This window comes from Chiloscyllium plagiosum, unplaced genomic scaffold, assembly GCF_037043375.1.
Source record: "Chiloscyllium plagiosum isolate Xiang-an unplaced genomic scaffold, Cpla_swu_hap1 HiC_scaffold_3, whole genome shotgun sequence".
Taxonomy (NCBI): Eukaryota; Metazoa; Chordata; class Chondrichthyes; order Orectolobiformes; family Hemiscylliidae; genus Chiloscyllium; species Chiloscyllium plagiosum.
The window spans coordinates 41,825,922-41,853,473 of NW_028270141.1; the positions used below are offsets into that span (position 1 = coordinate 41,825,922).

Here is a 27,552-nt window from a genome sequence, read left to right on the forward strand (position 1 = left end):
GGCAGCAGTGCTAACCGCTGAGCCACCATGCCGCCCCCTGAACACAACACAGCCTAGAATGTGTGTTTAGGGTATGGGTGGTGGGAAGAGAGGATGACTAAGGGCAATTCTTAAATTTCTTGTGCTTGCATAAGGAGGTACTGTGGGAAAGGAAGGGAGTGTATGGGGTTGTAGTGGAGGAACAGCTTTTGGCATGTTGACTGAAGTTGGATGTAGAAAACGTTTAGTTGTAGCACGCATGAGCTGGTGGCAATGGCAGAGGATGATCCATTGAATATGAAGGCAGGTGGGTGGACAAGCAGAATTGTTTTGTTGCTTTGGGTGTGAGGGGAAGGGATGAAAACAGAAGTGTCGGAAATAGTTTGTACACTGTTCAGAGCTAGTCAATCAAGATATGCGAGTGTGGTTGTGGAAGATTGAATCATCAGAACAGATGCAATGGAGAAACTGGGAGAATGAAATGGAGTTCTTCCAGAAAACATGAGAAGAATTTTAAAAATTCAGTGTAGCAGTAACAGTGCTAAAACAGTGGGTTTATCAGGAAAGTCCTGTTTGTGAATTTTGATTTCATTGCACTTCTGTGGTATTATTTTAAAAAAAAAGTCTCTAGGAACAATTTACAGGCCTAGCTAGAACATTAATCAATGGAGATTTTTTCAACTTGTATTCATTCATGGGATTGGGCAATGCTGGCAAAGTGAGCATTTTGTTTCCATCTCCAAGTTTCTTGATAAGATTAGATTACTTACAGTGTGGAAACAGGCCCTTTGGTCCAACAAGTCCACACCGACCCTCCGAAGAGCAACCCACCCAGACCCATTCCCCTACATTTACCCCTTCACCTAACAGGAGAAAGTGAGGTCTGCAGATGCTGGAGACCAGAGCTGAAAATGTGTTGCTGGAACAGCGCAGCAGGTCAGGCAACATCCAGGGAACAGGAGAATCGACATTTCGGGCATAAGCCCTTCTTCAGGAATGAGAACGCTGATAGGGGAGGGGAGGGAAATATATCCTTGGTGTTGGGGTCCGTTTGGAGCTGGCGGAAATGACGGCGGATGATACGCTGTACATGGAGATTGGTGGGGTGGTAGGTGAGGCCCTGTGGGGTTCTGTCCTGGTGGCGGTTGGAGGGGCGGGGCTCAAGGGTGGAGGAGTGGGAAGTGGAAGAGATGCGGTGGAGGGCATCGTCGACCACGTCGGGGGGGAAATTGCGGTCCTTGAAGAAGGAGGCTATCTGGGTTGTACGTTTTTGGAACTGGTCCTCCTGGGAGCAGATGCGGCGGAGACGAAGGAATTGGGAGAATGGGATGGCGTTTTTACAGGGGGCAGGGTGGGAGGAGGTGTAGTCCAGGTAGCTGTGGGAGTCGGTCGGTTTGTAGTCGATGTCCGTGTTGATTCGGTCGCCTGAGATAGAAATAGAAAGGTCGAGGAAGGGGAGGGAGGAATCTCAGACTGTCCAGATGAATTTGAGGTTGGGGTGGAAGGTGTTGAAGTGGATGAACTGTTCAACCTCCTCGTGGGAGCACGAGGCGGCGCCGATACAGTCATCGATGTAGCGGAGGAAAAGGTGGGGAGTGGGGCTAGTGTAGTTGCGGAAGATGGACTGTTCCACATATCCTACGAAGAGGCAGGCATAGCTGGGGCCCATGCGGGTGCCAATGGCTACTCCTTTCGTTTGGAGGAAGTAGGAGGATAGGGAAGAGAAGTTGTTCAGGGTGAGGACCAGTTCAGTCAGTCGAAGGAGGGTGTCAGTGGAAGGGTACTGGTCGGTACGGCGGGAAAGGAAGAAGCGGAGGGCTTTGAGTCCTTCGTGATGGGGGATGGAGGTGTACAGGGACTGGATGTCCATGGTGAAGATAAGGCGTTGGGGACTGGGGAAGCGAAAATCATGGAGGAGGTGGAGGGCATGGGTGGTGTCCCGAACGTAGGTGGGGAGTTCTTCGACTAAGGGGGACAGGACTGTGTTGAGGTATGCAGAGATGAGTTCGGTGGGGCAGGAGCAGGCTGAGACAATGGGTCGGCCGGGGCAGTCAGGTTTGTGGATTTTGGGCAGGAGGTAGAAACGGGCGGTGTGGGGTTGTAGGTCTGAGGTTGGAGGCGGTGGATGGGAGATCCCCTGTGGTGATGAGGTTATGGATGGTCTGGGAGATGATGGTTTGGTGGTGGGGGTGGGGTCATGGTCAAGGGGGCAGTAGGAGGAGGTATCTGCGAGCTGGCATTTGGCCTCAGCGGTGTAAAGGTCAGTGCGCCAAACTACTACCGCGCCTCCCTTGTCTGCTGGTTTGATAGTGAGGTTGGGGTTGCAACGGAGGGAGTGGAGGGCTGCGTGTTCCGAGGGTGAGAGTTGGAGTGGGTGAGAGGGGTGGGGGAGTTCAGGTGGCGGTTAATATTGCAGCGGCAGTTGGCTATGAAGAGGTCGAGGGCAGGTAGGAGGCCAGCACGGGGTGTCCAGGTGGATGGGGTGTGTTGGAGGCGTGAGAAGGGGTCGTCAGAGGGTGGGCGAGAGTCTTGGTTGAAGAGGGTGGGCGAGAGTCTTGGTTGAAGAGGGTGGGCGAGAGTCTTGGTTGAAGAGGGTGGGCGAGAGTCTTCACCTAACACCCTTCACTTAACACTATGGGCAATTTAGCATGGCCAATTCACCTAATCGGCACATTTTTGGACTGTGGAGGAAACCGGAGCACCCGGAGGAAACCCACGCAGACACAGGGAGAATGTGCACACTCCACACAGACAGTTGCCTGAGGCAGGAATTGAACCCTGGCCTCTGGTGCTATGAGGCAGCAGTGCTAACCACTGTGCCGCCCCTTAGATTACTTAGTGTGGAGACAGGCCCTTCAGCCCAACAAGTCCACACCGACCAGCCGAAGCAAACCCGCCCAGACCCATTCCCCTACGTTTACCCCTGCACCTAACACTACGGGCCATTTAGCATGGCTAATTCACCTAACCTGCACATTTTTTGGACTTTGGGAGGAAGCCAGATCACCCGGAGGAAACCCACGCAGGCACAGGGAGAATGTGCAAACTCCACACAGTCAGTCGCCTGAGGCGGGAATTGAACCCGGGTCTCTGGCGCTGTGAGGCAGCACTGTGCCACCAATAAGGTGGTAGTAAACTTCATTCTTGAACCCTTGATGTTACACAGGTGTATCCAAGCTACAGTTGGGAAGAGAGTTCCAGGATCTTCATTCAATGAATCTAAATTGTTCTGGCCCTTACTCCATGTTGGAACTTGATGACTATTCTGTATCTCAGCAGGTGAATGTCAGTCTGGGTGAAATTGCAAAATCAGAGGTCCAAAGAGCTATCACAAGTCGAAAGAGGACAGCAGGTCATCTGGGATCAATATGATGCCAACAGATCTCTTGAAATAGGGCAAAAACGCAGTATTAACTGTGTGAAAGAATCTATGCAACAAGATCTGCACTGGAGAGGATGTTCTGTATGACTGAAGACTAAGAATAATCATGCCAAGAAAAGAAAACTAGGTGACGACACCAACTGAAGGGAAATAAAATTGCTGTTGGTACTCAGCACGACTTTCAGCACAGTACTTCTCAGCAGATTAAAAGTAGATGATAACCCTTTTGAAGAACAGTGACGTTTCTGTGATAGCAGACCATGACATAGAGCAGATAATTAAACTGAGGAAATCATGAAGCAGAGTGTCAGAAGCCACTTGTTATCAACTTAATTGATTTTGAGAAGGTTTTGATACATCTGTTGACAGTCATGTGCGTACATCATAAGATGGTACAGCATTTTGGAGCAGCATATTATTTAGCAGCTGTGCCAAAACAAGCAAGGGCACGATGGACAATTTCAACATCATTGCAGAAGTATGACAGGGCTGCATACTCTCCACATTCCTTTTTTTCTCAGTTATTGATTTCATTGGGAAGAAGGTGATGATGGGTGCAGACCTTGCAATCCAGTGGCAATTCTGCTGTTGACTGACCTAAGTGTTTAGAGATGTCATGACCTTGCTGAAGAGTTATGCACACTCCAAGATATTACCATCTGCCTCACGTTTAGGGACAGAGATTGGTCTTTGCATCCAGCCGTGGGAAAAAAAACCGAGGCAATAAAAATTGGATGGTAACACAGCACTCCCCCATCATTGTCAGGCAGTAAACATAATCAACATGAATACTTTTAGGGCCTAGGAAATAACAACTCCAGAGAGAGTGATGGAGTTATTGATATCCAGGCAAGAATTGGCAAAGCCACATCAGTACTTGAGCAACTCCAGATGGCATGGATATCCGATGCCATCAACATGGCCATGAAGCTGCAAATCTATGTTCATTGTAGGACCAATCACACACTGTAACTGAGGCATGGAAGTAAGTATCAGAGGTGTCAAGAAGTTGAATGTCTTCCACCCAGTAAGCATTCTAGTTACCTAAATGACATTGTGACAGAGAACCTATTTTGACTTGCAGGCATACATTTTTTCCTCCGAAGTATGTCTTGCCAGTGTGGCAATTGAATTTACACCCAGATGGGAAAAGAAAACATGGGCAGGCAAAGATGATTTGGTGAAGTAGTCTTTAGAAGGCTTTCAAGAGCAGGACTGCACCTAGCTGGAGTGAAAGATATTATGATAAAGCAGGTGTTGGACTCTACCCATTGTCCCACATTGGGTTGGAGGAATAAAGTCTTAGGGAAGTTAACTTGTGTATGACTCACTTATGAGGATATTGGTCCCAGCCCTATTGATATGCACCTGTTTGCCTTGAACTTATTCCAGGAGCCTAGAAATATGAAACTCACCCTTTTACAATGTGTCTCCAACCACAAATTGATTTACTTAACTATTCCTATAATCACTGTTACTGGAAGTAATCAAAAGATTGCTATCCTCAATCTGCTTTTTAACTTCTTTCCTAGCTATTGAAACTCTTTAAAATCTTAACCATATGTTGTGGCTCCACCTGAGTTGAAGGAGAAGGTATATGTGGAAGTTCCAATTTCAAGGTGTCATGAAGGTATTTTATGTACCCTACCCTAAGTTAGTACATGATCTCCCCACGATGAACAAGACTAAGGTATATTTCTGAGGTGTGGGGCAAATCATGAAATTTTGAAAACAGACAATAATTCTGCAGTTATTCCCGGGAAAGTAAACTATTGAATCCGTTTTTATTAAAGCCATTAGTTTATACTGAATTTGCGCTAACATTAAATGTCTTGGAAACATTGTCAGGTAATACTGCATACTCTAATGATAGAGTCCTGATCCAGCAACTGTCCTGTTCAATTTCTCTTGCTTGCTCCAAAAATATACATTATCAATCTCATATTGTGTGGATTGTTGCTCTGCAAATCTTGTACTAATTGGCTACAAGAAACTGTGCATATGCGAAGCAAGATCAAATGCAGCTCAGATTAGTATTTGTAAATCAAATTTTGCCTGCTGTATGAACGGTTTGTTTCTTAGCAATTAAATGCAGTTTGTATATTATTTCAGCTGTGAATAAATTTGTCATGTGCATGTTGGGTAGCTGTATTCTGACATTGTATTTTAAATTTGATTTTCAAGTTTGTTTTTATATTGGCAATTTAGGTTGTCAGTCTTGGCTCCATTTGTAGTACATGAACCTGACCATCAGAAAGTCATGGTTTCAAGTCCCTGGAAGCAATGTTGATGGATGCTATTTTTTGGGTGAGATATTTAACTGAAGCCACATCTGCTTCCTCAGTGGATGTAAAAGATTTCATGGCATTTTTTTTTTTGAAGATTATCGATATTTTTGAAGATCTTGCCAATATTTTTTTCTTTCCAGCATCACTCAAACCATACTATGTGCAAATTAGCTATACGATAATAAGGTCCTTATTCCCCTCAATTCCTTGTTTTTGAGCTTCAGTTCCTCTCTTGGCCTCAAATATGTTTCCAAGGATTCTCTGGCTTCCTGATTCTTTATTTTCGAGTTACAGTGCACCCAATCTGCCAGTGCACATTTATCTGCTAGCCCTGATAATGCTGTGAGAATTGATGAATACTGTTCAGAATCTAGAAAATGATTATCGTTTAAACTTTCAGACTATTTTATTGTCACTTTAGATAATCTATTAAAAAAACTGATTTCATTGTCTAATTGAAATGGCATATTCTGATTTCAAAGTGGGAGAGTTATTTAAAGGCAATAAATGCTAACTTTTAATTATTCTTCAACAGAAAATAAATAATCAGACGGCCTTACAGCTGGCTGATCTTTCAGAGGAGACAGAAGAGCCTCAATATTGTAACATGCTTTTTGCAGAAGAGGAGGGATATGAGGCTGATAGTGAAAGTAACCCAGAAGGTTTTGCAGTCAGGGAGGAAGGTAAATTTGTTTTCATGTATTTCATTACCATCCTCCCATCTTTTTCAACTGTTCTCAAATACAAAGTTACCATGTAAATGAGGACAGTAGCTGTTACATTAATGTTATTGTAATGTTATAGTAGCATTCCTGAAAAGAGCAACGAAGTAAAACTACATTAAGCAAATCAATTTGTCCTGTTATAAATAATGTAAAAGCTGGAGTTAAATTCTGTAAGACCTTTAGGACCATAGGAAAAAAAAAACATTAAAACATAAAATTCTGAATAGTGAAGTACTTTGCATTGCTAAATTCCTATATCTGAAAATTAAATAACTTTCAAATAAAATAAATTGGGAAAAAAAATGTTGCCTCATTCTACTTACCTCCAACTCTTTGCCTTTTCAACTCATGGCTTATTCTACTTTCTTATTCTCTAGCTATCTGTCATTCCTAATCTCCGAGCCTCTGGGTTCCTGCCTCTCCCACTTCCCCAAACTACTGATCACTGCTGATCATACTTGCCAATCCTCCCTCTTGTCAACTCTTGCACTCACCAAACCTACCATTATGCTGCAACTCCAAATCACCACTGTTTTGAATCCTTGCTAAGAGCAAGGGACTTACAAGATGAGCAGTTTTGAATTTCTGGTTTGAGGAGTTGTGCTGCAAATTGGAAGGGTAAGATGGGGGATCAGCAAAGTTAGCGTGTGATGAGACTGCTCCAAAACGGCACTGAGGTTATATGAGCTTCCAAGCTAGCACAAAACTGCACAAAAACATCATTCTAGATTTTAGTTGAAAATAAGGGTCATATTAATTGACTTGGAATAATATAAAGCTTTGTATGCTGATTTAGTCATAGAGGCATACAATACAGAAACAGTTCCTTCAGTCTAACCCATCTGTGTTGACCAAATTTCCTGAACTAAACTAGTCCCAGTTGCTTGCATTTGGACCATATCCCCCTCAACCTATTTTATTCATGTAAATGCCTTTCAAATGTTGTACCTCTACCTGTATCCACCACTTCCTCTGGTTCACTCCACACATGAACCAGTCTCCACGTGAAAAAGTTGCCCCTCAGCTCCCTTTAAATCTTTCATCTCTCTCCTTAAAATGATGATCCCCAGTAGATTGCAAAGTCGAGGTCAAGGCCAAGTTAGAATCATGAAGTCATATGGATACAACACGGAAACAAGACCCTTTGGTCCAATCTATCCATGTTGATCAGACATCCCTATCTGACCTAGTCCTATTTGCCAGCATTTGACCCGTTTACCCATCCAGATGCCTTTTAAATGTTGTAATTGTACCAGCCTCCACCACTTCCTATGGAAGCTCATACGATAAATATGCCACTCTCTGCATGAAAAAGTTACCCCTCCAGTCTTTTTTAAATCTTTCCCCTCACACTTTAAACCCATGCCCTCTAGTTTTGGACTCTTTCCCCACCCTAGGAGAAAGGTCTTAGCTATTCACTATATCCAAGCCCCTCATGATTATATAAACCTCTGTAAGGTCACCCCTCAGCCTCTGATGCTAGTGGGAAAAAGGCCCCAGCCTGTTCAGCTCCTCTCTATAACTTAAACCCTTCAGTCCCAACAACACCCTTAAAAATGTTTTCTGCAGCCTCCCAAATTCAGCGACATCTTTGCTATTGAAGGGTGAGAGAATTGTATATAGAAGGGTGAGCAGAATTGTATGTAGTATTCTAAAAATGGCCTCACCAATGTCCGATACAGCTGCAACATGACACCCCAACACCTATACTCAGTGTTTGAATGTGCAATTATTTGAGAAGCTGCAAAGTTTTAGCGTTAACTTTTAATAGTTGTGTCAATTATCATGGAAATTATGTGATTAAAATTTGACAAGGATTTATGAAGTTTCATGTTTTTTTCAATACTGAAGAATTATATAGTTTAAGTTGCTTATAATTTATTTTGTATAGGTATAATGGATACTTTGGTTATGAAAACTAAGAATCAGAAAATATTCCTATAAAAATCTGAATGTGCCTTGTACATGCTCTATAATCCATTTTATTTTCAAATATACTTTTCAATGGGAATTTTATTATTTTAACATTTTAAATATATACTGTTGCTGTGCTCCGTGACATTGGCATAAGGAAAGTCATTGTACATTGTAGCATGTTTAATTTCTGTTACGCAGGATTTTTTTTACAAGTTTGCTTTATGTTTTAACTTCTACTTGGCTGTAATAGGTACTACTTCTCCAACCAAGTAATTGATGCAACAGCTTTGGACGCTCTTAATTTTAAGATATTCATCTTGAATATCACAATGGAATGAATCTTGACTGACAACATGAATGTTATATGTATCTGGAGACTTATTTGTTGCTTTGGTTTTTCTTATGAATTTGTCTCCTACATTTATCCTACATCATGCTGCTGATTTATTTAGTATTATTTTACATTTATGTTTATCTGCTCATTGCATGTTCTTTTTGTGTTGGGTAGGAGCTATTTGTGTGATGAGGATGAACTACTTAGAGTTCAGACAAAATGCTCCATCATTTACACAGCGGAAGCGTGGTTTGCAGAAGTTGTGAATTGTGTGAATATATTTTACTATGTGCCATGTTCTGTTGAAATATACAGTGATTTGTTATTGTCTCCATCAGCGTTTACATGTTCAGTTATCTGATGATTTCTAGTGTGGTGAAGGAAAGAACCAGGGAATGTGGCACACAATTCCCAGCCATGTATTGGTGTCCAACTAGACCATCTCTGGGCTTAGCTACAACCTCATAATAGGCAACCCTTTAATAGATCAATTCTAAAGAGGATGATAATATGAGAACCCTACACACTGGACAGGAATCCTTGCCTATATCATGTACATGAAGGCGAAACATCAGTAATACCCAGTAAGCGTGCATGTGGATGAGCCCTTTTGTTTAATATTGTGTGTTGTTGCTTCATCTTTTGGTTCACATTTATACGTTATTTAGTAATTCCATATTAATGAGTAAAACTTCAATGTCTCTTACCTCCATCATGTATATAAGCATGTGATGAACAGCTTTCTCGATGCTTAGAACTAACACAGGATTGTGTGTGATAAGATCATTCCCTGGAGTGCATGAGCATTGGGATGCAATCCTTGATGTTTTCTCATTCAGAGCAGAAGACAAGGTGCAAAACATGACCTACTCTTGGGAAGTAAGGCAAAGCAGGTGACTGAGGTGTCAGTAGGTGAGCACTTTGAGGCCAGCGAATATAATTCTATTAGTTTTAAAATAGTGATGGGAAAGGATAGACCAGATCTAAAGGTTAGTTCTAAGTTGAAGGAAGGTCAATTTTGACAGTATTAGGCAAGAAATTTCAAAAGTTGATTGGGGGAGGAAGTTTGCAAGTAAAGGGATGGCTGGAAAATGGGAAGCCTTCAGAAATGAGATAACAAGAGTCCAGATACAGTATGTTCCTGTTAGGGTGAAAGGCAAGGCTGGTAGGTGTAGGGAATGTTGGATGACTAGAGAAAGTGAGGTTTGGTCAAGAAAAAGAAGGAAACATATATCAGGTATAGATAGTAGAGATCAAGTGAATCCTTACAGTATAAAGGCAGTAGGAGTATATTTAAGAAGGAAATCAGGAGGGCAGAAAGGGGACATGAGATAGCTTTTGCAAATAGGGTTAGGGAGAATCCAAAGGGTGTTTATAAATACAGTAAGGACGAAAGAGTAACTAAAGATCAGCAAGGCGGCCTATATGTGGGACCATAGAAAAGAAGGGAGTTATTAAATGTGTATTTTGCATCAGTGTTTACTGTGGAGGTGGTCATGGAAGATGCAGAATGTGGGGAAATAGATGGTGACATCTTGAAAAGTGTCCATATTAAAGAGGAGAATGGCTGAATTGAAACACATAAAGGTGGATAAATCCCCAGGGCCTGATCAGGTATACCCTAGATCCCTGTGGGAAGCTAGGGAAGTGATTGCTGGGCCCCTTGATGACCTATTTGGATCATCAGTAGTCATAGCTGAGGTGCTGGAAGAGTGGAGGTTGGTTAACTTGGTGCCACTATTTAAGAAAGGTGGTAAGGGGACTTGGCAAATTGGCGGCAATTCCGTAAAACGGCCGTGAAGGCTCTGCCTAACAGCCAAGGCGTATTGTTCTTTTTGCCATCACTGGCCAACTTATGTGGAGGAATTATTAATTTAAAACCTTACAGAACACATTTGTTAATATTTGGGAGTGGGAAGTATGCCAAAAGGAAAAGGAGCGAGCAAAGAGCAGCAAGGAGGATACTCCCCCGCAGCAGCAGCCTCTCCCGAACTCCCGGGGAACCTGACAGACTTTCGAATTGGCGGTGGCAATGACGAGAGATACCTCGAAGGTTGGGGCTGCGATTATGAGGTCCAACCCATCGCGTCCATGCTGCAGAAGCATGAACGAGAGCTCGGAGAGCAGATGGAAGAGGTGGCGGGTCGAACCAAGGCCTCAGAAGCGGCGATCGAGTCCTCATCTAGTCGGATCCAGGTATTAAAGCAGGAGGTGCGTGCCTTATGAGACCAGGTCGAAAACCGAGGTTGGAGGATGAATCTTCGGATTGTCAGGCTCCCGGAGGGTGAAGAAGATGGGCAGCCAGTCAGCTTCTTTGAAAACTGGCTGCCGCAGTTCCTGGGCCTTCAAATGAAGTCCAGCCAGCTGCAGATTGAAAGGGCCTATCGGATTGCAGTGCACAGGTCTGGGCTGGTAAAGCGCACCCGCCCGGTCCTGCTGCATGTCCACACATACAAGGACAAATAAGTGGGAAGGAAGAGGCTGAGTGGAACAGATGGTAAGGGTATCCCAGATCACAAGGGAAAGGGAGTGAATGAGATATCAATGAAGAGTATGTGTTTAATAGCAGAAAATGGGTCCGCTCTACTGAGTGCAAACTCGTGCAAACCAGACACACACAGGTAATAATAAAGAGCAGAGTTAATCTATAGGTAGTCTGTTACTTCTGTACTCCCAATAGCATGCCTTTTGCCAATAAGTATCTGTCATTAATTGCATCTGTATTCTCTATGAAGAAGGACGATGATGTAGAAATCAGGGGATGGGACTGTGATATACTTGAACAAATTAGCTTTTGTGAGAGAGGGATGTGTAGCAGTTTTAGAGGGCTTAGAAGGGATAAATACCAGACCCAGCTGAGGTGTCTCCCAAGCTGCTGTGGAAGGCAATGGAGGAGATTGCAGGGACTCTGATATTAATTTTAAAATTTTCTCTAACCACAGGATGCAAGTACTGGATGGTAGCTAGCGTGATGCCATTATTCGAGAAGAGTGATTGGGATAAACTAGGAAACTGTAGGCCAGTAAGCTAATATCAATGTTATAGAAACTATTGAAAAAAATTTGAGGGGCAGAATTAATTTCCATTTTAGAGAAGCATGGATTAATTGAGAGGATGGGGAGTGGTCCTGATCCACGCTAGGTGATGCCTAACACAATTGATGGCACAAACCAGTTTATTGCAAGATGATATGCTTCTACTCTAATCATTAAAAATCTCACAACACCAGGTTACAGTCCAGCAGATTTATTTGGAATCACTAGCTTTTGGAGCTTTTGGAGCTCCTTCATCAGTTGCTTGTGAAGCAGGATCATAAGACAGAATTTATAGCAAATGATTGCAGTGTCTTGCAAGTAAAATTGTATATTAAACGAATCTAGATTGTTGTTAAGTCTTTCACCTTTTAGAATGGGCTACAGGTTTCAGTTCATTAATATGTAAATCCCAGAATTACTTTAAATTCACATTCTCAAGATAACTTAAAGGTTTTTATAAAAAGTGACATCTCAGCTGATCAATAATAGATTGTAGCCTGAGACCATCCTCACTATCAACAACACCACCAATCGTTTGTGTCATCTTCAAATTTAATTATATAATTACACCTATTGCATTCATATCCAAGTATTTTATATAAATAATAAACCGCAAGGCCCACGCACGAAACACTTTTACACCACTGTTCACAGGCTTCTGGTCATAAACAGCCCTCCTCCATCACTCTTTGCGTCCTATTTACAAGCCAGTTTTGTATCCAGTCAGCAAACTTGCTTTGGAACCAAGCACTCTTGCCTTTTGGACCTGTGTTGACAAAGGCCTTATGGTGATGTGGTTTAAATGGATTTCAGTATTACCCTCATCTATATGAGGGTAATATGAGCTATAACGTGTATTTCATCAATGCAAATTGGCTATAATGCGATTGAAAAATTGTGGACGTTGTTTGGATAACGTGGAATTTCTACTGCACAGGTGAAACAATTATCTATTAGTGATCCTCCACAGCGTGATTTTCTTTAGCGTGAGGTTTCAATGGGATGCAACTGTATTTAGTCACTTTTTCAAATAGCCAGACTGGAAATCCCTCTAACCAATCTATGCTGACTATTCTTAATCAATCCCTGCCTTTTCAAGTATTGATTAATCCAGTTCTTCAAGGATTTTTTCCAATGCTGTCTTTGCTACAGCCACCAAATTAACTGGTCTGTATTTACCTGGCCTATTCCTGCTGCCATGTTTGAACAAAGGAACCGCATTAGTTGTCTTCCAATTATCTGACACTTCCCTTGTGGCCAGCAAGGTATTAAATATCTCTGCCAGGGCCCCAGTAATGTAGTCAGATGATCACTGTGGGCATTTCTAATTCAGTGTCTTTACTTTACTTTTAAAAAATAATTTGAATCTTTGAAAATCCTCGGTATTAAAATCAGATGATGGAACTCAAAAGTTAATTGTCATTATTTAACACTATTACGACAGTATCTCAGTCTAACATTTCATTTTCAAGATGGCACCTCTAACATTGAATATTCCATTACTTTTGCAGTAACACGTCAACCTAATTTATGTGGCCAAGTCTCCAGTTGCTTGAGCCCATAATTTCTGACACAATGATCACCTGTTAACACTGGGCCACAGTTTAAGGACTGATTGGGGTAAAAGAAAATAAATATCAGATGTCTAGATCTGAGATAGGAAAAAAAAGCATTCGAAGACATTCGAGAAATGCATTGAACTACAGAAAATACTACATTACTGAAACTCCTATTTGTTTTATGAAGATCAGAAAGATTGTGATGATCAAACTGCAGGTTCTAAGCTAATCTAGTCCCATTTGCCAGCATTTGGCCCATATCCTATTCATTTGCTCATCCAGATGCCTTTTAAATGCTGCAATTGTATCAGTCTCCACCATTTGCTTTGGCAGTTCATTCCATACATGCACCACCCTCTCTGTGAAAAAGTTGACCCTTAGGTCCCTTTTATATCTTTCCTGCCTCACCCTAAACCTATGTCCTCTAGTTTTGGACACCCCCACTCAGGGAAAGGACTTTGTCTATTTAACCTATTCATGTCTCTTATGATTTTATAAACCTTTATAAGGTCACCCCTCAGTCTCCAACACTCCAGTGAAAACAGCCCCAGCCTATTCAGCCTCTCCCTTTAGCTCATCCTCCAACCCTGGCAACATCCTTGTAAATCTTTTCTGAACTCTTTCAAGTTTCACAACATCTTTCCGATAGGAGGGAAACCAGAATCACACCCAATATTCCAAAAGTGGCCTAACCAATGTCCTGTACAGCCGCAACATGATCTCCCAATTCCTATACTCAATGGTCTGATCAATAAAGGAAAGCATACCAAATGCTGCCTTCTACCTGTGATTCTACTTTTCACGGAACTACGAATCTGCACTCCAAGGTCTCTTTGTTCAGCAACACTCCCTAGCTGCTTACCATTAAGTACATAATTTGCTTTTCCAAGATGAGTCTGTCTGAAGTTCTGTATTCCCCAAACAGAGGAAAATATCCTTTTTGCATAGAGTCTATCCAGCCTTGTTAGAATCTTATGTTTCAGTCAGATCCCCTCTCATTTCTTCTAAACTCTGGGTGAATGCAGGCCAGTTGAACCAATCTTGGGATGTGTTGCCACTCTTAGTATCAGCTTTGTGAACTCTGCTGCATTCCATATTTCCTTGGCAGGAAAATCGAAATTGTACGTAATGCTCTAGATGCAGTATCACCAAGACCCTGCAGGCAGAAGACATCCTTACTTCTGAATCCATATCTGCTTACAATGAAGGCACGTGTTTGCTCAATCTCTCAACTAGTCTAAATCACCTTGATTCCTTTTTGCAATTCCCAATCTTTTTGATCCCAATTTTTTGTTGTTGGGTTAGTTGGAACAGTCTCTGACGTGGCATTTCTACAATAGCATGAAAATAGATTTCAACTCCTCAGTTCATGTAAAAGTTGACCTCTTGACTTTTTAAATAAATCTTTAGTCTTGATTTTGACATTAGTATATTTGGAAATGTTTGAAATGTATTTTTTTTTTCTTTAAGTACACATTTTTGTATAATATTGTTTTATTCACTGTGCAAATGAGCATTTTTGAAGCCAGTACTAATAGAAGAGAAATTGATACTTTAATTTAGAATGGGCTTACTAGGCTGATTTTCTTAAAATGGATTGTCATGAGTGCTACAAATGTTTGTTAATAATGAAAGCAGCAATAGTAATTAAAATAAAAGGAGGTAAAAGAATGGATAATTATCAAAGTCCCAAATTCTTCACTAAGATAGGAATTGGAAAGCGAGTTGATTTAGAAAAGGAGAGAAGAGTGAATATATGACAAAGGATTTTTCTTATTCAGTCATGGGAGGTGTTATCACTGGCTAGGCAAGCATTTATTACCCTTCTCTTGTTGCCCCATGAAAAACTATCTTGAAGTGTTGCAGGAGTTTGTCAGTGGCTTGGAGGGGAGCTTGCAGATGATGGGTGTTCCCATGTGAAATGACTACATGAGCAACAATGATTCGTTGTTGAGACAAAATAGTGACGGGTGGTTTGGCTATCCTACTGTTTCTCTTCATGTAGCAATAGATATCAGATATCTCTGTGTAAATTCAGGTGATAAACTAATAAGTCACAAATCTTGTCAGAAATTACATCAGACTGGCAGTGGACAATAAGGGATTGATTTGCTTAATTTTTTTCAGGAGCTATATGTTAGCCTTGAACTATGTAATAAGTATTTTGGTATTTTATCAGTAACTAGGTCAATCATGTTTAAGCTCATTCTATTACATCATATATTCCCCAGATAATATGTAATGAGAAACATAAATGTGTACAAAATGTACCTAGTATTAACATAAAATAGTCTTAGCTATTGCAGTTCTACTTTATTATTTCTCCTTTTTTTTGCTCTTTTTGGCAGCTATAATTGCCGATTTAAAAAATTTTAAATGCTTTGACATAAACATTTTTAAGCAGATACATAGCAAATAGGGTGCAGAGAACAAGAGGGTTAATATCATAAGACCATAAGACACACGAATAGAATTAGGCCATTTGGCCCATTGAATCAGCTCCGCTACTCTATCATGGCTGATATATTTCCTAATTTTTGGATTAGTGGTGCTGGAAGAGCACAGCAGTTCAGGCAGCATCCGAGGAGCAGCAAGATCGACGTTTCGGGCAAAAGCCCTTCATCAGGAATAAAGGCAGAGAGCCTGAAGCATGGAGAGATAAGCTAGAGGAGGGTGGGGAGAAAGTAGCATGGAGTATGACCTGGGAGTTGCAGTGGGAGAGGGACTCCCTGAGATTCTTGTAGAGAGAGTAGGAAAACTTCTTCAAGGCAGGCATCCTTGCAAGAGGATTCACAGTTAGGGTTAAAATATTTCCTAACCCCATTCTCTTGCCTTTACCCAGTAACACTTAATCCTCTACCAATCAAGAACCTATCTGTCTCTCTCAAGTGCACTCAATGACTTGGCCTCTGGCTCAAGAAATTTCTCTTCATCTCAGTTCTAAAGGGTCATCTCTTCACTCGAGTCCTAGTCTCTCCTACCAGTGGAAGCATCTTCTCCATGTCCACTTGATCCAGATGTCTCTATACTCAATCATTTCCTTCTTCATCCTTCTAAACTTCATGGAGTACTAACTTTAGCAAGGTTGATTTGCTATGGAGAATTGAACGGATACAAAAAGTCTTGCAGCCAGTCCTGTGCTCATAGCATAAATATCAATTAAAGAACAGATACAAGAAAGGTTTTAATCAAATTTTGAGTTAGGGGCATGGGACTAGCTGCAAGACTTTGTAGATGATTCAGAATGGGATGGATGGTTGGATGGACAGACTGGCTTGTGAGTAAACGTTTTTGCAGTTTTTTTTGTAAAATAACAGTTTTGGAAGGAAAAAGGATGGGAACACATTGATTTCATCAAAAAGAGGAAGATTTTGCTAAAAGAAGTAAACAAATTGTAATAACTATGTTTTCATTTGCTTGTATACATAAGAGTTTGCAGCTGTTAAAGCCATCTTGGTACAATTGACAACAGGAAGATAGAAATGTCCCATTTTTTTTAATCCCTCCAATATGAATTATGGTTAGAATATAGCTGGTAATATTGGCTGTTTGTTTTGAGTTGTCCGTTTGATATAGATAATTTTAATTAAAATGATTTTCTGGAATGACTTGTGCTAATTCATGCATTGTTCTTTGTTGGATTTTAGGCAAATCTATTTTTCTCATCTACTTTGAGATTTGTGCAGTGTCTTTTTGTTCTAACTTTACTAGTAGTCCCAAATGTATGCTGGAGAAAAATATAACGTGTAATTGCTTTCTTTCCTCTCTGGATATAGATGTGAAACCAGAACACATTTCCTTGGTTCAGTCATCCAGCTATCTCTTCAATATTGCTGAGGGTAGTGCACAGAGAGAATTGATGTATCCTGAGATCTGTATGTTAGAACTCACCCTACTGTCTATCGGCAATCCCAGCCTTGAAGTCCTAATCCATGTCTTCAGAGGTCTGCTCAAGATTGTCCAACACAGTGAAAAAAATGCTACATCTGTTTATCAGCAGGTAAGACATTAACAAAAGCAGAATGTTAATGCCAAAAGAACAGATTATATACAATTTAATTGTTTTATCAGTTTTGCTGAAAATGTCAAAATATTCAACTTTAAGCAGTTTAAATAAAAAAAATGTTGGAAATGTTTTAACATGGAAAACATTTGATAAGTTTAATGTCATTGTATTTGATTTAACAAGGATTGAGTGACTGTAGTTTGATTTTATTATTCTGCTTTACAAAAAACTGGAGTTGCAATTGCTTCCTGTGCCATTTCACATTCTAGTTTAGAACCGAATTCCTTCATGATTACAGAGGAGCCTCAATTATCTGAATTCTGGATTATCCGGTAAGATCGCAAGGTCCCTATGGTATCCAGCATTCGATTATCTGGCATTCGATTAACAGAACGAAATACTTCCCGCCCGTGTCTTTCGGATAATCGAGGTTCCTCTGTAGGTAGAATTTATAACACAGAGGCCATTTGGCCCACCTTGTCCATGCCTAAGTGCATATTCTATGTAAATCTCCTCCCAGCCAACTTTCTGTTGCTTTCGTGAAATTAAAGAAATATTGACAGATTCAGAGTGAGTAATTTAGGCTGGGAATTATTCAGTTTAGAGTATTTGCCACCTGCATTTTATTTAAAACATTTTTATTATGGGAACCTCTTTCTATCTGGGAAGAGGAAAGAATCACTTATTTGTGAAAGTAGACAGATGGAACTAGCAGGCTGGTCCTACCAACTGTGCAGAAACACACTTAAATTATGTCATGGTTTGTAGAATATCCATCCTTCAGTACTTTGTAAGATTTCTATCTTCTGAAACCTTCATTGTGAATCTATTTCTGTTGTAAAGATGGTGCTTGAGCTGTTCTAGTTTTAACGTATCAAAGAGGTTTTTGTTATCTATACTTGATGTAACATTGTCAGTGTTCGTTTTCCTTTGCTCTTATTTCACAATGTTTTATTTTGTTTCAGGGAGCTGTAAAAACTATTGTGGGTGGTTTCAAGACTGTATTGTGTCAATCTGAGATCATTTTAGAGGGTATGTGCAACCTTTCTTTTGCTTGAGATTCCAGTTATCACTGAGGTGTATAGCAACCTTGTGTGTTTCAAATGTGATTGTGATTTAAAATTCCATGATCCTGAAACAGTTTACTTTTGTTTATGCAGAGTGCCAGACAATACTCATGGAATTATTGGTGACTCTAATCAGCTCCAGGTTATCAGCAGAAGAGTTGACACTCTTTCTGAGACTGTTTTTAGAGAGAACTCCTCCAACTGTGAGTGGACTGTCTGCATTATTTTCAGAAAATACTTTTCAAAACAGATGACAGTGCTGTCAAATGACGAGGGCAAAGTAGAGATTTAGCTTGCAAACAGCAATTCAGTGTTATGGAGCACTTCCAGGAGAAATTGGGGTGCATAGAATTGTATTCAGAGTGATAGCAAAACTAACTTTAAAATACATGCAAAATACAAATTTTCAAAACGTTCTGTGTTTTTGAAGAAGAGGTCGTTGGGAAGCTGGCAACTGTTTTCATTGTTTTTGCTGTTAGAGGCTTTGGAAGAGGTTCATAGACTCATAGTCAGATAGAGGCCATTCTGCTCATTGAATCTGTACTGACCCTGCTTACAGCATCCCACGCAGAACAATTATCCCCATCCTATCCCTGCACTTACCATAGCTAATCCATCTAGCCTACATATCCCTGGATACGACAGGGCAATTTAGCATGGCCAATCCAGCGAATTTGCATGTCTTTAGACTGAGAGAAGAAACAAGAGCATCTGGTGGAAGCCCATGTAGATGTTTGGAGAATGCGCAAACTCCACACAGTCACCCAAGGCTAGAATTAAACTCTGGTCCCTGGCACAGTGAAGCAACAGTGCTAACCACTGAGCCACCTTGCCCCTTTAATATAGTAAAAACATCCCAATGTGATTCATAGAGGCATAAAAGTAAAATGGACACTAAGCCTGAGGAGGAAGAATGAACAAAGATTTGATCAAAGATGTGTTATATATTGTATAACAAATATATTATATGTATAGCAAATATGACTTACAATTCAGTTGCTTTGTGCTGTGGGACCTCAGGTGGTTTTTTTTAAAAACCTGTTTTTCTAATCAACCTGTTCAGAGACGTTATTACATACCTTTTGTGCAGGTTGAACTTGTATGAAGTGTTTTGGTCCAAGGGGAGGGACACCACTATTGCGACACAAAAAAACCCCTCTTTGTGCTTTTAAAATGTACTATTGATTTGTTAATTATGTGAAGATACAAATTGGCCAATTCGTAATTGAGTATTTTGATCAGCATGGTGAGCTTAGCTTCAGACATTTAAAAAGATAGCTCATGCAGATTTTTTTCACTAAGTTAGGCTATATCACAGTCCATGATCATTTTGGGTTGTTGCAGTTGTCATAGTATGAAATCATAGACCTATTGAAGGCATCATGATTGATTTATTTTTCCAGGGAGTTAAAGGGCAAATAGGGATTCAGTTTGATGAATTTATTACCCAGTTTATTTGAAACAGGCGATGGTACTCCAATTGAGCAAAAAAAAAATCCCTATTTTCTCTAGAGTTCTGTAATAACCTCTCTGAACAGGTTGATTAGAAAAATAGGTTAATTAAAAAAAGGGCAATGATGTGGTGGGAACATATTAGGTCACGATCCTAAAGCAGCTCCCAGCAAACCCACCATAAACCAAGACTGAGAAAATTATGCCTAAGAAAACCAAAAATCTCTACTTTGGAAGCCCTGTTGTGGTGCAGTGGTCAGTCGTTACCTTTGAACTGAATGGCTCAGGCTCAAGTCTCATCTGCTCCAGAGGTACAGGTTGATTAGAAAAATAGGTTAATTTTTTAGAATTCCTATTTGAATAAAGTAAAATGCTAAATCGGAAAACCATGTTAGCTGACTGGTGATGTATGAATAAATATACAGCCCAGCTCCTGTATCTTCTATACTTCAGCTACTAACCATACTCTAATATCGACCATCTGAATGAAAGCAAAATAATTATTTAGCAAATGTTTGTTTGAAATCAGTGCATCAATTTTTGCTGAAGAAAGGATGGAAAGAAAAAAGGAGGAAAGGGATAGAAGTTGGCTGGCACCAAGAAGAATGAAAATGGCAAGATAAAACCATATTCTGTACAATCTCTTAACATTTGTTTTGTACCTTGTTACACCAACATAAATTGTGAACTTTCTTTATTAAATGTTCCAAAGATTCTAGAGTAACCCATATGTTCTATTAAATAGATGAAGATTTTATAGCATTTTTTCAACAGAATGCAGCAAATCAAATAGATTATCTGATTTTGCAATTAATACTTTGAAAAATATTGCTTTTCTTATATTTCAGAAGATACTACTTAGAGGGATTCTGAGGATAGCGGAAGCAAATGTAGATATGCTCCCAATGCACTACCTAACCTTTCCAACTATATTCAGCACAGATATTTTCACTACCATTCCAGTCGTGCAGAAAACTAATTCTGCTGTCAGCAGTAAGGACTCCAGTCTTCTAAGGCGAGTGAAGTTTCCACACAGCAAAAGAGAGACGGAATTTGAGGAATATACCCACCAATTGTCATCACCTTGGCATGTGGCTCCACTCCATTTGCCACTTGTTGGTCAGAACTGTTGGCCAAATATGTCAGATGGCTTTAGTGTCTCTCTCTGGTTAAAAGTAGAAGTCGCCAATGCAACAGACAGGTCATTTGAGAAAAAAAGGAAACAAAGACAATATCGGCTAGCTACTTTCAGAGAGAGTAGTTTTGAAGGCATGGGTAAGAGTGAAATTCAATTCTTGATATTTGTTTTTGTGAATTTATAAATTAATAAACAAACACTTGTTTCATACATTCTGCGGTACAACAATGGCTACATTGTAAATATACTTAATTGACTGAAAAGCACTTTAGGATATACTGATGTGAGAAAAGCATTCCAAAAACAGGTTCTTGCTTCTTTCTTGTATTGTGGGAGCAACTTTTCAGTAACATACTTAGGTCAAAAAAGGTATAGTTTTTCTGCCTGAAATGAAAGACAAGAAACATTGCATTGGTATCCTCTCTCTGTAATAGCAGCAACTTATGTCACAATTACATATTGTAGGCTTTAGTACCAGCTAAGGTCCTAATCTAATATTTTCATACAGAGTCATAGAGATGTACAGTGTGGAAACAGACCCCTTTAGTCCAATTTGTCCATGCGGACCAGATACCCTAAATTAATCGAGATCAGAATTGAGCACAGTATTCCAAATTTGGCCTAACCAATTTCCTGTGCAACTGCAATGTGACCTCCCAACTCCTATACTCAATGCACTCATCAATACAGGCAGGCATACCAAACGCCACCTTCACTATTTTGTCTACTAGCAGATTCACTTTCAAGGAACCAAGGTCTCATTGTTCAGCAACACTCCCCAGGACCTTACCATTAAGTGTACAAGTCCAGTCCCGATTTGCCTTACCAAAATGCAGCATCTCTCATTTATCCAAATTAAACTCCATTTACCACTCCTCGGCCCATCTGATCAAGATCCCGTTGTACTCTGAGGTTACCTTCTCAGCTGTCACTACACCTCCAATTTTTGTGTTTTCTGCAAACTTACTAACATACTTCGTATATTCATATTCAAATCATTTAGATAAATGTGACTGCAATAAATCAGATCAAATCAAAACTTAGTGGACCCAGCATCAATCTTGAGGTACACTGCTGGTCACAGGTCTCCAGTCCAAAAAACAGCCCTCCACCACCACCCTTTGTCTCTTACCTTCAAGTCAGTTCTGTATTGAAATGGTTAGTTATCATTGTATTAAATGTGATCTGACCTTGTTAACCACTCTACTATGAGGAACTTTGTTGACTGTTTGACTGAAGTCCATCAAGACCACATCCATTCATCAGTTCCTCTTTGTCACTTATTCAAAAAACTCAATTAAGTTAGTGAGACATGATTTCCCATCCACAAAGCTGTGTCGACTATTCCTAATCATTCTTGGCCTTTCCAAATACATGTAAATCGAGTCTCTCAGAATCCTCTTCAACAACTTGCCATACACCAGTGTCAGGCTCACTGGTCTATAGCTCCCTGGCTTTTCCTTACCACCTTTCTTAAATAATGGCACCATGTTAGGCAACCTCCAGTCTTCTGGCACCTCACCTCTGGCTATCGATGATACAAATCTCTGAGCAAGGGGCCCAGGAATCACCTCCCTAGATTCACACAAAGTTCTCGGGTACACCTGATCAGATTCCAGATATTTATCTACCTTTTTGCATTTTAAAACACCCAACACTTATTCTTCTATAATATGGACACTTCAAGATATTGCCATTTATTTCCCCAAGTTCTCTGGCTTCCACATCTTCACAGTCAACACTGAAGCAAAATACAGGTCGTTCTGCTATAACATATTTCATTAATGCAACTTCACTATAAAGCGATTGATGAATTGGGGATACTGTTTCTAAAGCATGGACTTTGTTGGTTATAACGCAATTCTAGTCTCATTGGTTTACATAGTGCTGCTATTATGCAATTTTCTTATTACTTCGATTAGATTACTTGCAGTGTGGAAACAGGCCCTTCGGCCCAACAAGTCCACACTGACCCGCCGAAGCGCAACCCACCCAAACCCATTCCCTTACATTTACCCCTTTCACCTAACACTACGGGCAATTTAGCTTGGCCAATTCACCTAACCTGCACATTTTTGGATTGTGGGAGGAAACCCACGCAGACACAGGGAGAATGTGCAAACACGGGGAGAGAGTCGCCTGAGGCGGGAATTGAACCCGGGTCTCTGGCGCTGTGAGGCAGCAGTGCTAATCACTCTGCCACTGTGCCGCCCACCAATATCCTGGGATTGTATGAGAGCGGAACTACCATATTATAACAGAACCAACTATACTCAGTATCTCACTCATCTCTTGCGGTTCCACACATAGGCGGCCTTGCTGATCTTTAAGGGACCTTATTCTCTCCCTAATTATTGCTTTGTCCTTTAATGTATTTGTAAAAACACTTTGGATTCTCCTTAACTCTTTTTGCCAAGTTTATCTCATGACCACTTTTTACCCTCCTGATTTCCTCTTTAAGTATACTGCTACTGCCCTTCTACTCTTTTAGGGATTCACTCTGTCCCTGCTGTCTATATGTGACATATGCTTCCTTCTTTTACTTGACCAAACTTCGATTTCTCTAGCCATTCCCTACACCTACCAGCCTTACCCTTCACCCTAACAGGACCATACAGTCTCTGGACACGTATTATTTGTTTTTTGAAGGCTTCCCATTTTTCAGCTGTCCCTTTACCTGAGTATCTGTCCCCAACCAACTTTTGAAAGTTCTTGTCTAATGACATCAAGATTGGCCTTCCTTCAGTATAGAACTTTAACTTTTAGATCAAATCTATCCTTTTTCATCATTATTTAAAAACTAATAGACTTATGATCACTGGTTCCAAAGTGCTCCCCCACAGACAACTCCAGTCACTTGACTGCCTTGTTTTCCAGGAGAAGGTCAAGCCTTCCTCCTCTAGTAGGTACATCCACATACTGAACAAGAAATTTTTTGTGTACCCATTTCACAAGTTCCTCTCAATCCAAGCCCTTTACATTATGGAAGTCTGAGTCTGTTTGGAAAATTAAAATCCTTTACCATTACCAACCTATTACCTTTATAGATAACTGAGATACCCTTATCAATTCGCTTCTCAATTTCCTACTGACTCCTTGGGGGTCTACAGGACAATCCAAATAAGGTAATCATCCCTTTGTTATTTCTCAGTTCTACCCAAATAACTTCACTGGGCATACGCCCTGGAATGTCCTCCCTAAGTACAGCTGTAATGTTATCCTAATCAAAATTGCCACCACCTCCTCTCGTGCCTCCCTTTCTATCCTTCTAAAAGCATCTATACCCTGGAACATTAAGCTTACCTGTCCTATCCATCCCTAACCTTTGTCTTTGGTAGTTATGATATCCTAGTCCAAAGTTTCCAACTATGCCTTGAGTTCATCTGCCTTACCTGTCAGGTCTCTTGCATTGAAATAAATGCAGTATAATTTATCAGTCCTACCTTACTCTGTGCTTTGTTCCTGCCTACCTTCACTGTTTGACTTGCTTCTTAAGAAGGGCTTATGCCCGAAACGTTGATTCTCCTGTTCCCTGGATGCTGCCTGACCTGCTGCGCTGTTCCAGCAACACATTTTCAGCTCTTGTTCCTTTTCCCAACTGCACCAGCCTCTCCGCTTTCTTCTCACTATTTCTCTGCACTGCACTGCTGCCCCCCGCCTCTCCCCTGAGGGGTGACCTTATAGAGGTTTACAAAATTATGAGGGGCATGGATAGGATAAGTAGACAAAGTCTTTTCCCTGGGGTCGGGGAGTCCACAACTAGAGGGCATAGGTTTAGGGTGAGCGGGGAAAGATATAAAAGAGACCTACAGGACAACATTTTCACACAGAGGATGGTACGTGTATGGAATGAGCTGCCAGAGGATGTGGTGGAGGCTGGTACAATTGCAACATTTAAGAGGCATTTGGATGGGTATATGAATGGGAAGGGTTTGGAGGGATATGGGCCGGATGTTGGCAAGTGGGACTAGTTTGGGTTGGGATATCTGGTCGGCATGGACGGGTTGGACCGAAGGGTCTGTTTCCATGCTGTACATCTCTATGACTTTATGTTGCTTTAGCAAATCTCCCCACCAGTATATTAGTCTCCTTCTAACTCCGGTGCAACCCATTCTCCTAATACAGATTACTTCTACCCCCGAAAAGATGACCATGATCCACAAATATGAATCCTTCTCCCCTGCACCAGCTCCTCAGTCATGCATTCATCTGCTCTATCCTATTCTTACTCACACTAGCATGTGGCACCAGAAGGTTACTATTTAACCTGCCTAATTTTCTATGTTCTCTCCTTTGAATTCCGTCCTTTTCTCTTCCTGTGCTGTTGGTTTCAACGTGTACAGCAACCTCCAGCTGGTCCCTCTTTTTGAGAATATTCTGCCCTTCCTGGGATAGTTAGCTGCAAAAGTTCAATGCTTGCTCAGTCAGCTGTGCAGGATCACTGCTCCTTTTTTTTCACCTCCCATAGGGTTCGTTCGTTCTCTCTCTCTCTCTCTCTCTTCCCCCCCCCCCCTTCTCTCTCTTCTCCCCCCCCCCCCCACACTTTTTCTCTCCCTCACACTTTTTCTCTCCCTCACACTCTCTCTTTCCCTCACACTTTCTCTCTCCCCTCACACTTTCTCTCTCCCATCACACTCTCCCTCACGCGCTTTCTCTCCCTCGCGCGCTTTCTCTCCCTCGCGCGCTTTCTCTCCCTCGCGCGCGGTCTCCCCCTCGCGCGCGGTCCGTCCACTCGCGCGCGGTCCGTCCACTCGCGCGCGGTCCCTCCACTCGCGCGCGGTCCCTCCACTCGCGCGCGGTCCCTCCACTCGCGCGCGGTCCCTCCACTCGCGCGCGGTCCCTCCACTCGCGCGCGGCCCCTCCACTCGGGCGCGGCCCCTCCACTCGGGCGCGGCCCCTCCACTCGGGCGCGGCCCCTCCACTCGGGCGCGGCCCCTCCACTCGGGCGCGGCCCCTCCACTCGGGCGCGGCCCCTCCACTCTGGCGCGGCCCCTCCACTCGGGCGCGGCCCCTCCACTCGGGCGCGGCCCCTCCACTCGGGCGCGGCCCCTCCACGCGGGCGCGGCCCCTCCACGCGGGCGCGGCCCCTCCCCGCGGGCGCGGCCCCTCCCCGCGGGCGCGGCCCCTCCCCTCGGGCGCGGCCCCTCCCCTCGGGCGCGGCCCCTCCCCTCGGGCGCGGCCCCTCCCCTCGGGCGCGCGCCCTGCTCCCCCTCGCCCGCCTATCTCTCTCTCCCCCCCTCTCTCTCTCCCCCCCTCTCTCTCTCCCCCCCCTCCCTCTCGCCTCCCCTCCCTCTCCCCCTCCCCCCCTCTCCCTCTCCCCCCCCCCCTCTCCCCCCTCTCTCTCCTCCCCCCCCTCCCCCCCCCCTCTCCCCCCTCTCTCTCCTCCCCTCTCTCCTCCCCCCTCTCTCTCCCCCCCCTCTCCTCCCCCCTCTCTCTCCCCCCCCCTCTCCCCCCCCTCGCCCCCCTCTCTCTCCCCCCCCCCTCTCTCCCCCCCCTCTCTCTCCCCTCTCTCTCTCCCCCCTCTCTCTCTCCCCCCCCTTCACCCCCCCTCTCCCCCCCCTCTTCCCCCCCTCTTCCCCCCCCTCTCTCCTCCCCCTCTCCCCCCTCTCTCCTCCCCCCCCTCTCTCCTCCCCCCCCTCTCCTCCCCCCCTCTCCTCCTCCCCCTCTCTCCTCCCCCCCCTCTCTCCTCCCCCCCCTCTCTCCTCCCCCCCCCTCTCCTCCCCCCCTCTCTCCTCCCCCCCTCTCCTCCCCCCCTCTCTCCTCCCCCCCCTCTCTCCTCCCCCTCTCTCCTCCCCCCTCTCTCCTCCCCCCCTCTCTCCTCCCCCCCTCTCTCCTCCCCCCCTCTCTCTTCCCCCCCTCTCTCTTCCCCCCCTCTCTCCTCCCCCCCTCTCTCCTCCCCCCCTCTCTCTTCCCCCCCTCTCTCCTCCCCCCCTCTCTCCTCCCCCCCTCTCTCCTCCCCCCCCTCTCCTCCCCCCCTCTCTCCTCCCCCCCTCTCTCCTCCCCCCCTCTCTCCTCCCCCCTCTCTCTCTCCCCCCCCTCTCTCTCTCCCCCCCTCTCTCTCTCCCCCCCTCTCTCTCTCCTCCCCTCTCTCTCTCCCCCCCCCCTCTCTCTCCTCCCCCCCCTCTCTCTCCTCCCCCCCCTCTCTCCTCCCCCCCTCTCTCTCCTCCCCCCCTCTCTCTCCTCCCCCCCTCTCTCTCCTCCCTCCCCTCTCTCCTCCCCCCCTCTCTCCTCCCCCCCTCTCTCCTCCCCCCCTCTCTCCTCCCCCTCCCCCCCTCTCTCTCTCCCCCCCCTCTCTCTCTCTCCCCCTCTCCGCCCTCTCTCTCTCTCCCCCCCCCTCTCTCTCTCCCCCTCTCTCTCTCTCCCCCCCTCTCTCTCTCCCCCCCTCTCTCTCTCCCCCCCTCTCTCTCCCCCCCCCCCTCTCTCCCCCCCCTCTCTCTCCTCCCCCCCTCTCTCTCCTCCCCCCCTCTCTCTCCTGCCCCCCCCTCTCTCCTCCCCCCCTCTCTCTCCTCCCCCCTCTCTCTCCTCCCCCCTCTCTCTCCTCCCCCCCTCTCTCTCCTCCCCCCCTCTCTCTCCTCCCCCCCTCTCTCTCCTCCCCCCCTCTCTCTCCCCCTGCCCTCTCTCTCCCCCCGCCCTCTCTCTCCCCCCGCCCTCTCTCTCCCCCCGCCCTCTC

General features: G+C 43.5%; 1 protein-coding gene across 3 annotated transcripts in view; it reads left to right on the forward strand.

Moving 5' to 3' along the window:
• Window positions 1–27,552, forward strand: part of lyst (lysosomal trafficking regulator) — a 360,509-nt gene that overhangs the window by 157,019 nt on the left and 175,938 nt on the right. For all 3 annotated transcript variants that reach the window (XM_043680014.2, XM_043680023.2, XM_087978632.1), the window contains 5 exons: window positions 6,185–6,332; window positions 16,996–17,219; window positions 18,191–18,257; window positions 18,386–18,495; window positions 20,593–21,019. In XM_043680014.2, coding sequence (XP_043535949.2) covers window positions 6,185–6,332; window positions 16,996–17,219; window positions 18,191–18,257; window positions 18,386–18,495; window positions 20,593–21,019 — 976 coding nt within the window. The remainder of the gene's footprint in view (window positions 1–6,184; window positions 6,333–16,995; window positions 17,220–18,190; window positions 18,258–18,385; window positions 18,496–20,592; window positions 21,020–27,552) is intronic.